This window comes from Simochromis diagramma, unplaced genomic scaffold (assembly GCF_900408965.1).
Source record: "Simochromis diagramma unplaced genomic scaffold, fSimDia1.1 OVJJ01000208.1, whole genome shotgun sequence".
In the NCBI taxonomy this organism is placed as follows: Eukaryota; Metazoa; Chordata; class Actinopteri; order Cichliformes; family Cichlidae; genus Simochromis; species Simochromis diagramma.
Window position 1 is genome coordinate 1,544,617 of NW_024386789.1, and position 13,269 is coordinate 1,557,885.

Sequence of the window (13,269 nt, forward strand, 5' to 3'; positions counted from 1 at the left end):
ACACTGAAGTCTGCATAAGGTACACAAAGGAGTAAATGGAGTGTGTATAGCACTTGGTGCAGTGGCCCCCTGCCCCCAAGCTAGGCAACTGGCTCCAGCAGATCCTAGGAACAACATCAAGATCTCTGTCCAGAAGAGTGCAGTCCTAGAAACAGCTACTGCGCAGGACCCTGAAGCTCCCAGGTCCCAAGCTTGAAGGATAAAAACCACCTGCAGGGGGAAGAGGAGAAAAAAACCCCAGAGATATTATAATTTATTTGGCTTCAAAATATCACTTTTTAAATCTTCTGTCTAATTGAGAAATGTATTAAACTTATTTATGATGAACACTTTTATTTGCATCACATTGTACAATCATTTCATTAGTTTTCTGTGGATGCATGTGTATTTTTATTTTAGGTTGCTTTGCAAAGTAACAAATAATGATTTACAGTTCATTTCATTCCACATGGATTTAACCCACATAGCTGATTGCTAATTATAAATAATTCCCGTGTTTAACTATATCAGCTAAACAACTTAATATTAATACTAATTGTTACCCTTCCTACTGTAAATGCCTGATTTTATCAGACACATGCATATTGTAATTATACAGGGTTTGACCTTTTAAAAAAAAAAAAAAAAAAAAGAATTTATTCCAAGCAAAAGTTTTTATACAATTTTTTTTCTCCACTTTTCTGGACTAATTTCAGCACACAATGGAAAGTTGTTACAACAGCAACAAAATAATCAGAAGAAGAAGAAAAGAAACTAACCAATCAGGGCTCACGTACGACTTGCAGCCAATCAGCGTAAACTTGGACAAATTTTAAAAACTCACCCGCCATGATTGTTATGTTTCTGCACTGAGCGTGTACGTTGCGCTGTCATGTTTTAGTAAGTAGACAAAAAAGAAAAGAAAAATATTGTACCTCTTTGGAAAAAGAAAAAAGGTAAGCTGGGTTTTTAATCATAAAAGTTGTTCACTTAGATATATTTGTTAACGGAACGTTGAACTCTGCGCGAGTCCTTCTGTCAACAGTCGCGGTGGAGTGGGTTACAAAACTAGCATTGGTTGAATAATTAGCTCGTGTTCCTGGTTCGCCTTTGAAAGTATCTATTTCTACTCACTACACTTTTTAGTAGCAGTAGAACAAAACACTGTGCTGGCTCACGTTTATTTTCTCCAATTTTTGCCTTATTATATTTTGCTTTTACTCAGGTATGTAGTTGGTGTAAGGTTCACGTCTCCTTCAAATCATACTTTAATCCAGTAATACTGACGTTGACATTTGTTTGCAGAGAAACCACCAAGGAAAAAAAATTAAGCCATCGCGACGCCATTCCTGTCGTTGCTTTAACGCAATTGTTTGAATTTCCGGAGAATAAGCAAAGCGGGAGGGGAAAAAACACAGCGTCAATATTTTTGATCTGTTGGTTGTTTCGTCTGCAAGCTTGTAGCTAAACAGGCCAAAAGGAAGCAGTTTTTGCCGTGTTACCGTTTATAGTGCCTAGCCTATACCACAGACTAAGAAGTGTTTTTTCTTTTCTTTTTTTCCCCTGACAGCTCTTGCTCAGTACATTGTCCATGTTTTGGGAATTATTTTTGTGTGGTTTTAAAATTGCCACCACATGAATAATGACACTAATACGTTTAAAAACTTTGTCTAATTTCTATTCTTATAGCTGATTACAACACAAAAAACGAAAAAATATTGCCATTCAGTTTTTGATCCCTCTCGTTTTTATCTAATATGACAAATGTCTCCTAATGTCTGTAATATCCATTGCATGCAATCTGCAGTACCTTTCAAAACATTATCTGTTTCCCTTCTTGAAAAATCCAGATACCCGATTATGGAGTCACGATTTGCTCACCTGCGGCAGCGGGACACCAGTGTGTCGATGCTTAGGGTAAAAATGTCTCGGAGAAGGTCTCATTCCCAGAAGGAGAATCGAGAACGTACTGTGAACACCCGGAGGCAGCTGGATAAACTCCCAGAGCTGGAAATGTCCTCCCTGAATGCCTCTATTGCAGTGGCCAATATGTCAACCATACAAGAGAAGACGAAAAACAATGAAAAACCTGCTAAAGGTATGGATTCACAGTTTTAAAAAAAATGGACTGCTCTAGCTTTAGCTGATTAGCTGATGCTTGTTCCTCCACAGCAAAAGCAGTGGAAGATAGGCTGAAACAGCTCGAGCGCTGGAAGGAGCGGAAGGCTCTTGAGAAGGAGAAAGAGAAGAGGGAAAGGGAACGTAAAGGGGTGTTTAAGATTGGTCTGTATCATCCAACGGGAACCATTACCTCACTACCTGCTGTCCCAGATGCCTCAGCAAAAATCCAAGAGGTAAGAAGGGACTTATCAAAAAACACTTTAGATAATTTATTATAAAACATGTCTGTGAATCACACTACTTCCCTATCTTTTTGTTGGTTCTTTCATAACTGTGATGACCACGTGATATCAGAGGATATTCTTTTTGGTCTCAGTGGAATTTATTTTTGGTTATGTTTTCAGAAAAAGGCGAACACTGCTCCATCCCAAAGTATTAGAGTCACTCGTTCAATGAAACAACAGCAGCAGCAAGTGGAGAAGGTACTGTTTTCTTCCACACATGCACCATTGTTTTCACAAGTTTCGTATTTAACTATTTAAAACAAAAAACTAATACTTTGTTCATTTGTTTTTCTATTGCCTCAATTTCTGCAGCCTCTGAAGATACAAGATCCAAATACTGGAGTGAAGAAGGGTAAATTAACTGAATGCCCCTTAACTGAATTTTTATTTTTTTTAAATGCAGCTTTTGATTAGAAGCAGTTTTAGTAATGACCTTCTCTTTCTGTAGGACAACCTGCTATGGAAAGATCAACAAGGACCCGGCTAGCTTCTGCCAAGCCTGCATCAACTACGACCAAGACCAAAGGTACAAATAATTATAAAAAACTGCCCTTGAAACCAGCCATTGAGCTTTTTTTTGTTTTGCAGTACTGCAATCCTGTGTTTAGCTCTTAATTTGTGTCTGTATTATCCCATTCTACCATAGAAGCACCTGCCGTACGAGCTTTGTCAACCAGATCTGCCAACAGACCTCCAGTTCCTGTGGTAAAAGGCAAACCTAAGGACAAGACTGCAGGTATTGTCTGGTTTGGAAGCTCATTTCATATCGAAACTGGGAAGGGAAGTTAAGAAATGGCGTTGAGGGATTAAAACAAATGGATATTTGTTTGTGTTTAATGTCTCTCACCAGTGTCCGATGCAAGAACCACAAGGAGCCGAGCAAATCTTAATCCTGTGGCTCCCCTGTCTGGTGCACAAAGGAACTGTAAAGGTATCATGAACCATAAAACCAAAACAAAATTTGTTCCAAATGTGTCTGCCTCACTTTACATTGTGAACAGTTGTTGGAATTTCTCTCACCATTTTTGTTGTCTTTCTTTATGAAACACAGAAGCAGTCAATGACACTAACCATCATGCTGTCTCAGAGGTGAGCAGTTCAGTGAAACACACGACAAACTAAACTTGTGAAACTTTTAAGTAACTTGGAGTTTAATTGCTTTGCTGCTCCTGTCGTGTGCAGGAACCTGAGCTGACAGAGCCTGAGATGCAGGACATTGAGAAAAGACCTAGTCCTCCCAGCCCGACACCATGTGCTGAGGAAGAAGACATGGTGGTGGATCAATCTCCAGCCAAGCCTGTTTCTGCTGATCTCGTCCCATCTACATCCTCATTTGCTCCAGAAGGTTTTCTCTTCCAGGCTCCGACTGGCTTGTCATCCTTCAAGTTTGAGCCTCTCACACCTCGTTCAGCAGACTCCTTCCTTACACCAAGGTCTGCTTCTTTTTTCCGTTTCATCTGCTCAAATTTTCCTTTTGCTAAATATGTACTGAAACACTGATGTTGGCCACAGTTTTGCAAAACACCAATTAATAGATGTGTTTACTGCTGTTGTTACTCAGCATTACTGTGACGAGTCAGGCAGTAGTATCTTTTCTTTTTTCTTTTGGGCCCTTTTTAAAGAAAATATGTAGGCTTTAGAATTTCAGTCAATCTAAAAGCAGTGCTGTTCTTTCCATCCAGCTCCAGCTTCAACCTTCCACCAGCCCCCATATTCAGTGATGAGCAGAGCGAATCGTGTCCACCTAAATCTCCTCTGCGCTCTCCTCCTCATACCTCTCCCACAGTTGCCCCTCCAAGTCCAGGTGGATCAGTGGAAACAAAGCACGACGTACCATATTTCAGGTACTTTTCATATTGTTTAGTCTTTCAAAAAAGAACACCTATTTATTTTTTTATTAAACATTTTCTTTTAAATTCTTCAGATCAGAAATGGCCAATGAGACAGAGAGACTGACGAGCTTGTCTCTCCACTGGGAGTCTAAAGTGGAGGATGAGTCCATCCCAGAAGAAAGTGAGTTTATCTTCTACACCAATTGATTATTAAAATCTTGAATATTTAATTTTGGTTCTGTAGATAGTGGTTGTTCATATGAGGAAAATGGTGGATTTCTCTGACTAATAGTAATTTTGTTATCTTCTTTCTCATCGTGTTCAGTGAGAGATCGCATGCGCACAGCTGTTGGCCAAGCACGGCTGTTGATGAAAGAACGCTTCAACCAATTCAGCGGTCTGGTGGACGACTGTGAGCTAGGCCGAGGGGAGAAGATCACCACCTGCACTGACCTGCAGGGGTTCTGGGACATGGTTTATTACCAGGTGATGCCTCAAGAGAGGTGCAACACGCACATTAACACGCAAACAAGGAGAAGTGACCTAACATCTGTTTTGCACTCTTTCCGCATTCCAGGTCGAGGATGTCAACAAGAAGTTTGACGCTCTGAAAGAAGCAGAGGAGCGAGGCTGGGTGGAGGAGCACAAGCCTCCACCACGACAGAAGAAAGTAGTGAAGGTAAAGATTCCTAATTTAAGCTTTGGTTCAATAACACTGCTTTACTTTTGTCAACACACAGCTGTGCCATCATAAAACTAATTGAGTTTTATGGTTGTTGTTTCTGTAGTCATTTGCATATGAAGGCCTCAGTGTTTAAGAAAACAGCTTGTCCCGTCTTTTTCACAGAAACAGCCAGCAGCATCTGCCAAGCCTGCAGGAACTAATGCAGCGGCTAAGGCTCGTCTGGCTGCCGCAAAAGCAGCCATGAAAGCCAAAAAGCAGGCAGCTGAGGCAGAGAAGGCAGCCGGTGCTGCTAACACTGAAGACTGTCTCGTCTTGAACTCTCAGAACCCACACCCACAGGCAGGCGCTCAAAAGCAGGACACAGTGGTCTTTGATGGAGGCTTCTTCCAGGTGGAGAGCCCAGCTAAACAATCAGGTGACTTGCATGCCAAAAGTTTGGACTTTGGATGACTCTGGATTTGGTCTAATCATATTGCACATGTTGGGTTTTTTCTTTGTTCAGTTAGAAGATCCAGCCATTTGAATGCTGCTGTGCCGCCTGGGGTCTCTCCCTGCTCCACATATCTCTCACCTAGAAGGGTCACCCAGCGCTCCCTTGCGTTGGCTCAGACACCTGTTCAACATGTTCACGCACCCGCACACCTCCGCCTCACTCTCAGACAAACCCCAGAACCAAAGTCTCAGTGCGGCACTCCTCAGGCGACCCAGAGCAGAAGGGACATTGTGAACATCTCTATGGATTTCTCACCTGTCAAGGAAATGATTTCAGATGACACCCAACCTGACGGATGCCCTGCACAAGTGTCAGAAAAAGTCTTCACAGACATTCCCTCTGTTCCACAACTCCTTCCAGCAATCCTCGAGCCAGCCGAGGATGTAACTGTTGATAACCCTGTCAGTCCAGCAGTTCCAGGCTCTCCATGCAAACAACCTGCCGTGCCCCCAGCTCCTGAGCCCTCATCAGCCCCGAGCTTTACACTGTCGCCCTGTGCAACTCCTAGCCAACCTTCCGTCTCTTCATCTGCTGTGCAGGGCCTAGTGGAGACTCTGTGTCACACACCAGACAGCACAGTCGTCGAGGTAAAATAAATTTCCCTTTCAATTCTGTTTTGTGCTTCAGAACAATTTTTTATTTTTTTATTTTTTTTGTGGGGGGTGTTTTCTAGCCATGTAATGAATATATTATTCTCTCGTAATTTTAGGAAATTTCTGGACTGGATTTTGAGAGATACCTCCAGCCCTCAGACAGATGCAGCCTGTCACCAAGGGACACAGTTGCGACAGAGACACTGTCACCCATGGCAGTGGATGTAGCGATGGAGAGTCCTAGAGGACAAGCTACGAACTTTCTTACTGAGAAAGAGTCTGGTAAGACTAATGTTTTATAACTTGGCAACACTAACTAATGAAAGAGATTTTTATGTTGAAGTGTTGTTAATTTTTTTTGTTTTTGTTTTTTTGTTTTGTTTTTTTTGTCACCACATTTTTAAAAACTACACATTTTCACCATTTTATTCATTCTTTTGCTCACTTTTGTCACGACAGCACTGCCAGTGGTGTCTTCGGTGTTAACTCCTCACTCACAACAGGTCAAAGTTTTTCCACTTTTCTTCTAAACACTAGGGTTTTATGGAGTGGTTAAGTAGATAGATAGATCGATCCTAATGTTTTGTCCAAAATTGTCTTTGTGATTTTTCTCTTTGGATTTTTTTTTTTTCCTTTTATTCTTTAGGTACAGACAGCAGAGTCTGCCTTGCTTCTCTTCACCCCAGACCTGAAGGACAAGATACGCCAGTCAGTCTGTCCGAGTGACCTCATGGTCTTCACCCCTCCTAATATTTAGTAAAGAGACTGAAGAAAGTAAAGAAGTGTTTATTTTTGACTTGTTTTAGCAACTTTTTACACTTTTTAATATTTAAAAAAAAAAAAAAAAAAAAAAAAAAAAAAAAAAATTGACCTCCTTAGATGAGTAGAAAAGTTTTCTCACACAAAGTTCTAATTAAAGTTTTGGTTACAACCAATAAAGAACTCTGTATCTATATCCAATCACAAATGAACAAAATGCTCAACGCTGTTATTACTGACTGCTTTTATTTGTTAAAACGGGATACACAAACAGAATAATTTGCTTCATCTTGTATTCTTCAATTTTCTGGGGGGGTTTTTGCTAAGGGGGGTGGGGGGCATTTCTTCTGAGAAGAGATGCAGTCACAAAATCTTTGTTGCAAAGTGGCAACTTGGAAAATTTGAAGGTTTTTTTTTTTTTTTTTTTTTTTTTACATGAAACCAGCCCTTTACTTGCATGTCTCGTTAATAATGGAGTACAACATGTGTAAGGTCATTGTATTAATCTTTTCACTTCATAATGCTCTAAACTGAACCAACAAAACTAAGGACATGATAGCTGCATGTTGTTCTGACAGCATTATTTTGCTTTTGTTTCATCTTATCTAGAGCAACCTGAGATTCTGGGTGGTGCTTTTCTTCCGTTATGTTTCTTGTGACTAGCTGGTAATAGTCAGATGCTGGGAAGAAAAAGTGGTTGAAGAATTCATCGACAGTCTTCATCTTAAGTTCCAATTTGCAGTCTTTAGTGTTGTTTTCTGCTGGTCTGCACATGATTTCACCTCCAGGATCGTCTGTGTACTCTAAAGGAAATAAACATGTTAGGCATTTTAGTTCTGACATAATCATTCTGAGAATTTGAAAGTACAAACCAGTTTTAAATATGTGAAGTGTGTATTTACTGGGCATGTCTAGCTTACATTGAATACAATAAATGTCCCTTCATTTTCTGAACCATTCTTATGTAAAACTTTGGGTTTAGGAAATTTTGAATCTGTAATGATGACAGTAGGATAACATCAAGGGAAAAGAATTTAAGCCTTTTTAGGTGGTCAGTCTGCAAAACATTTAAGCATTTTCAAGGCGAAGTCATGGACTCGGTTTACATCCCAGTCACCACTGAAATGAAAGGTTATTGGTTTAAGTTCTTCAAAGAAACTCTGCTCAGGCAAGATAAGACCTGCTTCTAGAAGGACTGAAGTCCTATATATATATATATATATACACACACAGGCATGCATACACTGAAACTATAAACCAAACCTGCAGGCTCAGGTATCTCGTTGGCTTCCGTCTTGACATCCCACTGACTTCCATCCTGAGCACTGGAAATCCCAGTCTGCAATAAAGATGGGATTTTATCTTATTAAAGATTTTAGCAAAGTTACTGCCAGTTTTGTGGCATATTCCAGAATCACCCTTCACAGATGCAGCCCCAGTCATCTTTTTGTGCATATAGTGTTGGTTGTTTTGTCAACCAATACTGGCCTGTATCGGCTAGTAAAACTGCCAGAAGGAAAAATGAGTAACACTGAAAGTAAATGAATAGGGAAAAAATACAGGAGCTTGTTAATTTTGAAATATATAATTATGTCACAGCTTGCAAAAATATGTTTGGTCCTTAATATGTTTGAACAACTACATATTTTACATGTGACATGACATTACAAGGTTAGCAGATACAGAGATTATGAAAGCGTTGAGACAGGATCTGACCAACTGGAAGGGGCTGTTTTTTGTCTGTATCATCTCTTCACTGACCTCCACCTCAGGCGAATCCTTCCTGGTTTCAGTGTTGGACCCAAAAACCCGATGGTCCTCCTTCAGTGTTTCAGAAACCTGCTCACATGTAACTTCTGCGCAGCCCAGAAGCACCTCAAAAAACTCAAGGAACGTAATCTGTAATGGAAAGAACAGAACAACAGCTCTCATGATTCAAAAAGAGTAATATTGTACCAAAAAACAGCTGAATGAGTTTACTGATGTAAACAGACCTCCAGATCAACACTGGCAGAAAGGTTGTCGGGGTTGTGGCTTTCTGTATTGATGATCTCCAATAACCTCCTTGTGGTCAGCTTATGGTCCAACAAATGGAAATCCTGCAAGTGGTTACAACAGGAGGTTTTAACTTTGATTAATTGTTTTCATGATAAATAGGCATGTCATTCATCCTATCTGCTGTTGTTGTTGATAAAGACATTTAAATCAGATTTGTTTGACCATAAATCCACTTTAATTTTTTTAAAGTATTGTATTAATGTCAAATCTGGGACATAAAACTTTCATTCAGTTTTATTTATATAGTGCCAAATTACAACAACAGTTGTTTCTGTGTGCTTTATAATATAAGGGAAAGACGATGCAATAATACAGGGTTAACCCAAACAATCAGATAACGCCTAACAACAAGCACTTGGTTATAGTGGGAAGGAAAAATTCCCATTTAACAGGAAGGAAGAAACCTCCAACAGAACCAGGAGGAAGAGCCACCTGCCGTGACCAGCTGGGAGTGAAGGGAAAGAGGGAATAGAGCAGCAGTAATCATTTAATACTGAGAAGCTTTTAGTTTGCACTGATGAAACAGGCAGCAAAAATGTAATGTACTATTTATACCAGCAAAGAAAAGTGTTACAGTTTGTTGCACCTTGAACATCCACAGCAGGTGATGGCAGGTCATGGTCTGTTCATCCCTGGTGGCTGTGCAGAAAAGCTGAAAGACTTCCCAGCACCTCTTCATATAGTTCATAGCCACCACTCCAACGTCTGGCTGCCTAAACAGAAAGCCTGGACAGACGCAGCTATTGTTAATGAACAGTTAGTACTACATACTATAGAGTTAAGCAAGAGTGTTAAACACTACAACATCAGGTTTCTACAGGAGTATCAAAACCTGTGAAGAAACCCAATTGAGGAACCAACAAACTACTAAACCAAAACATTAGTAGTAACTGAACTTTTCTTTCACCGATTTGCTCTTTTAGTTCTGATTACAGTGTCATTTGCTGTTACCTAGCAGTACCCCTGATGAATGGATTGTCTCTGAAGTTCACCAGCTAGTGAAATACAATTTAAATGAATCACATACAATTGGGTCTGTAGCATGTGTAAGCACCTTTTACATTCTTAGCATTTGGAAGGATGTCATCTGTCATCAGTTTGGAAAAACAGGCAGCCAGAAGGTACTTTGGTGACCTGTAAATAGAGAAAAAAAAAAGAATTATTACAGATAATTGATCACGATTAATCCCGATTAAACAAAGTTTTCTTGAGTATAAACAAACTGATTTTATTAAGTTTATTAAGGGACACCCCAGGCAGTTTCATTGTGATATCTTCTGATAAAGGTATTAACAGGTTCCCTTACACCATGTCTTCACTGTGGATGTGGTGGGCCACAATGACAAGATAGCTGATGAGCTTGCGAAGCAGCACAGGCGTGAAAGGCGAGTGTATCTCTGCTGGATCAACATCCTCTGAAACACACAGAGTGAAAGCGGTTAAAATAACCTATAAATACTCTCAGAGGATCATTCAGTGTCTGCTGTGGAGCAGTCCCTTTCACCTCTGATAAGACGGTCTATCTGTGTCAGAGTTATGCCGTGATGATGAATGTTACAGTCTTTGAGCAGGCGCCAGAACTGAAGACGGGACAGCAGGAGGGTGTTCACCGGGGAGCGGGCATAACCAAGCCTGCTGTAGAAACTACAAATTGACCTCAGCTCTCTTTCTTGCCTCAGCACCACAAACTCCACCTGTTACACATGATGCACGGTTTCAGGGTGGGAACACGGCTGTAAATGAGGACGCTGGGCTGAGGACTGACCTGTTTGCGCTCTGTGTCACGTTTTCTTTCCGGGATCATGTCCAGGAGACAGTCAATGTTCAGAGCCATGTCTGGTCCCAGTAAAAATGAGTTACTATGTGACAGCGGGAACGCACCTATGACAAATTTCAGAAGGATTTCAAGACTGCAGGATTGCTTATTTCCTCCTTTACTATTTTAAACATACTCTTGAATACTGTTGCTCCTTACCGAGAGGAGCACTATGTGCTCTCAGGTTGGGTGTGATAATTTGGTCATCCACAAAGTGTCCCTCGAATGCACGCCCGTCACTCAGTGTGAATTTTCCCTGACAAAGGTGACATTTTTCTGAATTTTACAATCAGAGTTGATTCATTCTGCACTTTTAATACATCAATAAGAAAGCATACTGTGGATTTCTCTAAACTTTTTCCAGCTGACAGTGAAACACACCTGCCCGTGCTTTTTATTGTTCTTCCATTCTCCTTCATAGATCGCACCACCAGCGTAGTAAAAGGTTCCCCATCCATGCCTCTGACCCTGAGCAAACTCCCCTGTGTATCGATTGCTCTGGGAATACTGAGATCCATCTTTTCGTCTTAAATTCCAGACATGTGTGCCTTGGCCATGCTGCCGCAGGAGCAACCAAAACATAAATCTGATTCAAGAGTTAATTTTTTTTAAGCTTTATAACTTCATATATAATTAAACTAGGGTTTTCTTTCATACCTGCACTCCATCCTGCCATGCCCCAACATACTTCTGTCCCAGATTCAGCCACCGCATCGTGCCCTTTCCATGCCTCTGGTTGGTCTTCCACTCACCAGAGTAAGTGTTCCCAGAAGGGTAGCTATCAGGAACAGATGTTATTGCAGGGTAATTCAAATACAACACCAGATGAGGAGATATATTCACTTGATGCATACCATCTCAGTCCACATCCTTCTCTGTTGTTCCTCACCCAATCTCCTTTGTACCAAGAGTTTTTTTCCTCGTTATAATACGCCGTACCCTAGCACAAACGAGACCAATTAAAAAGAGACAACCAAATTCCTAAAAAATGACAAAATCAATGGTAAATCATACCTTTCCATGTCTCTTGCCCTGATGCCACTGCCCGCTGTAAAACAAGCTGTTTTGGGTACATTTGTAGGTTCCTGTCCCATGTGGTATACCGTTGTAAACCTCCCCCTTATAGGTGCTGCCATCTGCCCATGTATAAGTGCCCTGGCCCATGGGAATATTGTGTACAAACTCTCCCTATTAGATAAATTCAATTCAGTATTTTGCCTGCATTCCTTTATCAAAGACTTTGCCTCCACATTATGTTTCATTACACCTTACTGACCTGTATTTTTATGAGTGTGTATATAAAGGATGGCAGTTTTTAGAAATGTTACATATACATTTACACTTTTCAAAAACCCTGCTTAAGAAAGGATACTGTACAGTAAGTTTTTAATGCATAATTTCTGTATGCTACCTCATATTTTAGTCCAGCTGCCCGTGTGAATGTGCCGAATCCATCCATAAGTCCTTTGGAAAACATGCCCTTCACAAAAATACAATTCAAACATACATTTTTTTTATTTGTTTGATGCATTTTTTTTTTTTGGATGGATATAAACACATTTCAAAATATATTATAATATAATAAATCCTTAATTGATTTATGAAATTAGGTCATTATTTGTATTTGAAATTCATTTGTAAAGCTGTACCTTGTACACATGGCCTCCTTCAAAATAAGCTACACCTTGTCCATGAAACTGCCCTTCACAGGTTTCCCCTTCATATCTGTCAGAAAGACACCAAACCTCGCACCCTGAGTAACTTATACGTTCTCTAAAAACAATTATTCACATAACTAACGTCGTGAGTAACAATGTACCTCTGTTCAGTTAAGATAACAAGTGGGGGAAGTTCATAGTTGCCTTCGTCCTCGGGCTGCTCGTCACTGTCAGGATGATTCTGGAGCTTGATTTGGCTCATCGTCATCGACTTTTAAGATCGTCTACCCTCCTCCGTTTTGGATGTCATACCCAACTGTTATTGTTTTCCCTTTTTATTATTATTTTTCCCAATCAAACATTTTCCTTAGCCTCTTTTATATTTCTCATCTTGTCTCAAGTACTGCACAAGCTGGGAATAGGAACTTAACCATGGCAACGGACGCTTACAACTACGGAAGCCTGAAAGAAAGCCTTCATTTGAGTTTGCTAGGCTAATCCTTGGTCACACCCTGACCTGGTGGGCTTTGAATGCGCAACTGATCTAGTATTTACGATAACCTTTAATAAAAGGCATTTTGTGAGCGCAAATAAGTAAATAATAAAACATATTTTCCAGATACAGCAGTCGGACACTTTCAAGCGTCATTAAAACACTCATTATGGATTTCAAGGTAAAGGAAAATAAATTATTTCCATTGTTAAATTACTTCTGCTAATCTTAAATCGGCATTTGCTACTGGAAATTCAGATAGTCTGATGTGTATAACGTTTACCAATCCAGTGGCTGATAAAACGATCAAAAATCTTGTGGTCCTAAAGTGACGATATTTACAGATCGTTTGCTTTTCTGCATTTACCTTGAAACCCAGAATAAGGTCTCAGTAATTTTACCACTCAGGTGTGAATCTAGGTTGACCTCACTCCAGTAGCAGACCCATTCAGTCAACAGAACACAATGCAAACCTGTAAATAAATGATTTAAAGTAAC

General features: G+C 40.2%; 2 protein-coding genes across 5 annotated transcripts; one reads left to right on the plus strand and one right to left on the minus strand.

Annotated features, from left to right (window-relative positions):
* Positions 1 to 804: 804 nt before the first annotated feature.
* On the plus strand, positions 805 to 6,817 carry dlgap5 (discs, large (Drosophila) homolog-associated protein 5). 3 transcript variants are annotated; one of them, XM_040023217.1, is made up of 19 exons: positions 805 to 935; positions 1,830 to 2,077; positions 2,152 to 2,333; positions 2,505 to 2,582; positions 2,697 to 2,736; positions 2,833 to 2,910; positions 3,031 to 3,120; positions 3,235 to 3,315; positions 3,436 to 3,473; positions 3,567 to 3,817; positions 4,067 to 4,228; positions 4,309 to 4,397; positions 4,542 to 4,702; positions 4,794 to 4,895; positions 5,064 to 5,316; positions 5,404 to 5,981; positions 6,104 to 6,269; positions 6,447 to 6,490; positions 6,634 to 6,817. In XM_040023217.1, exons 2-19 carry the CDS (start codon positions 1,840 to 1,842, stop codon positions 6,742 to 6,744), a joined length of 2,742 nt encoding a protein of 913 aa, XP_039879151.1. In that variant the 5' UTR covers positions 805 to 935; positions 1,830 to 1,839; the 3' UTR covers positions 6,745 to 6,817. The 3 variants fall into 3 exon arrangements, with proteins under 3 accessions (XP_039879151.1, XP_039879152.1, XP_039879153.1); XM_040023218.1 differs by having other exon boundaries at positions 4,073 to 4,228; XM_040023219.1 differs by lacking the exon at positions 6,447 to 6,490 and having other exon boundaries at positions 806 to 935.
* On the minus strand, positions 6,607 to 13,123 carry rsph10b (radial spoke head 10 homolog B). 2 transcript variants are annotated; one of them, XM_040023220.1, is made up of 17 exons: positions 12,440 to 13,123; positions 12,270 to 12,345; positions 12,032 to 12,100; positions 11,635 to 11,808; positions 11,475 to 11,560; positions 11,278 to 11,398; positions 11,002 to 11,178; positions 10,780 to 10,876; positions 10,570 to 10,685; positions 10,309 to 10,498; positions 10,111 to 10,219; positions 9,859 to 9,938; positions 9,391 to 9,530; positions 8,741 to 8,845; positions 8,508 to 8,645; positions 8,010 to 8,085; positions 6,607 to 7,549 (listed from the first exon to the last, which is right to left on the minus strand). In XM_040023220.1, the coding sequence occupies exons 1-17, from the start codon at positions 12,544 to 12,546 to the stop codon at positions 7,272 to 7,274; spliced, it is 2,139 nt and encodes a 712-aa protein (XP_039879154.1). In that variant the 5' UTR covers positions 12,547 to 13,123; the 3' UTR covers positions 6,607 to 7,271. The 2 variants fall into 2 exon arrangements, with proteins under 2 accessions (XP_039879154.1, XP_039879155.1); XM_040023221.1 differs by lacking the exon at positions 11,635 to 11,808 and having other exon boundaries at positions 12,440 to 13,121.
* Positions 13,124 to 13,269: the final 146 nt, after the last annotated feature.

Coding starts and splice junctions, on each gene's coding strand:
- dlgap5 (XM_040023217.1), top strand. CDS start 1,840: ATGGAGTCACGATTTGCTCACCTGCGGCAGCGGGACACCAGTGTGTCG. Junction 3,818..4,066: donor GACTCCTTCCTTACACCAAG/GTCTGCTTCTTT, acceptor CTTTCCATCCAG/CTCCAGCTTCAACCTTCCAC. Junction 5,317..5,403: donor GAGCCCAGCTAAACAATCAG/GTGACTTGCATG, acceptor TTCTTTGTTCAG/TTAGAAGATCCAGCCATTTG.
- rsph10b (XM_040023220.1), bottom strand. CDS start 12,546: ATGACGATGAGCCAAATCAAGCTCCAGAATCATCCTGACAGTGACGAG. Junction 10,686..10,779: donor AGCACATAGTGCTCCTCTCG/GTAAGGAGCAAC, acceptor AATTTGTCATAG/GTGCGTTCCCGCTGTCACAT. Junction 7,550..8,009: donor CGAGATACCTGAGCCTGCAG/GTTTGGTTTATA, acceptor TATTTCCTTTAG/AGTACACAGACGATCCTGGA.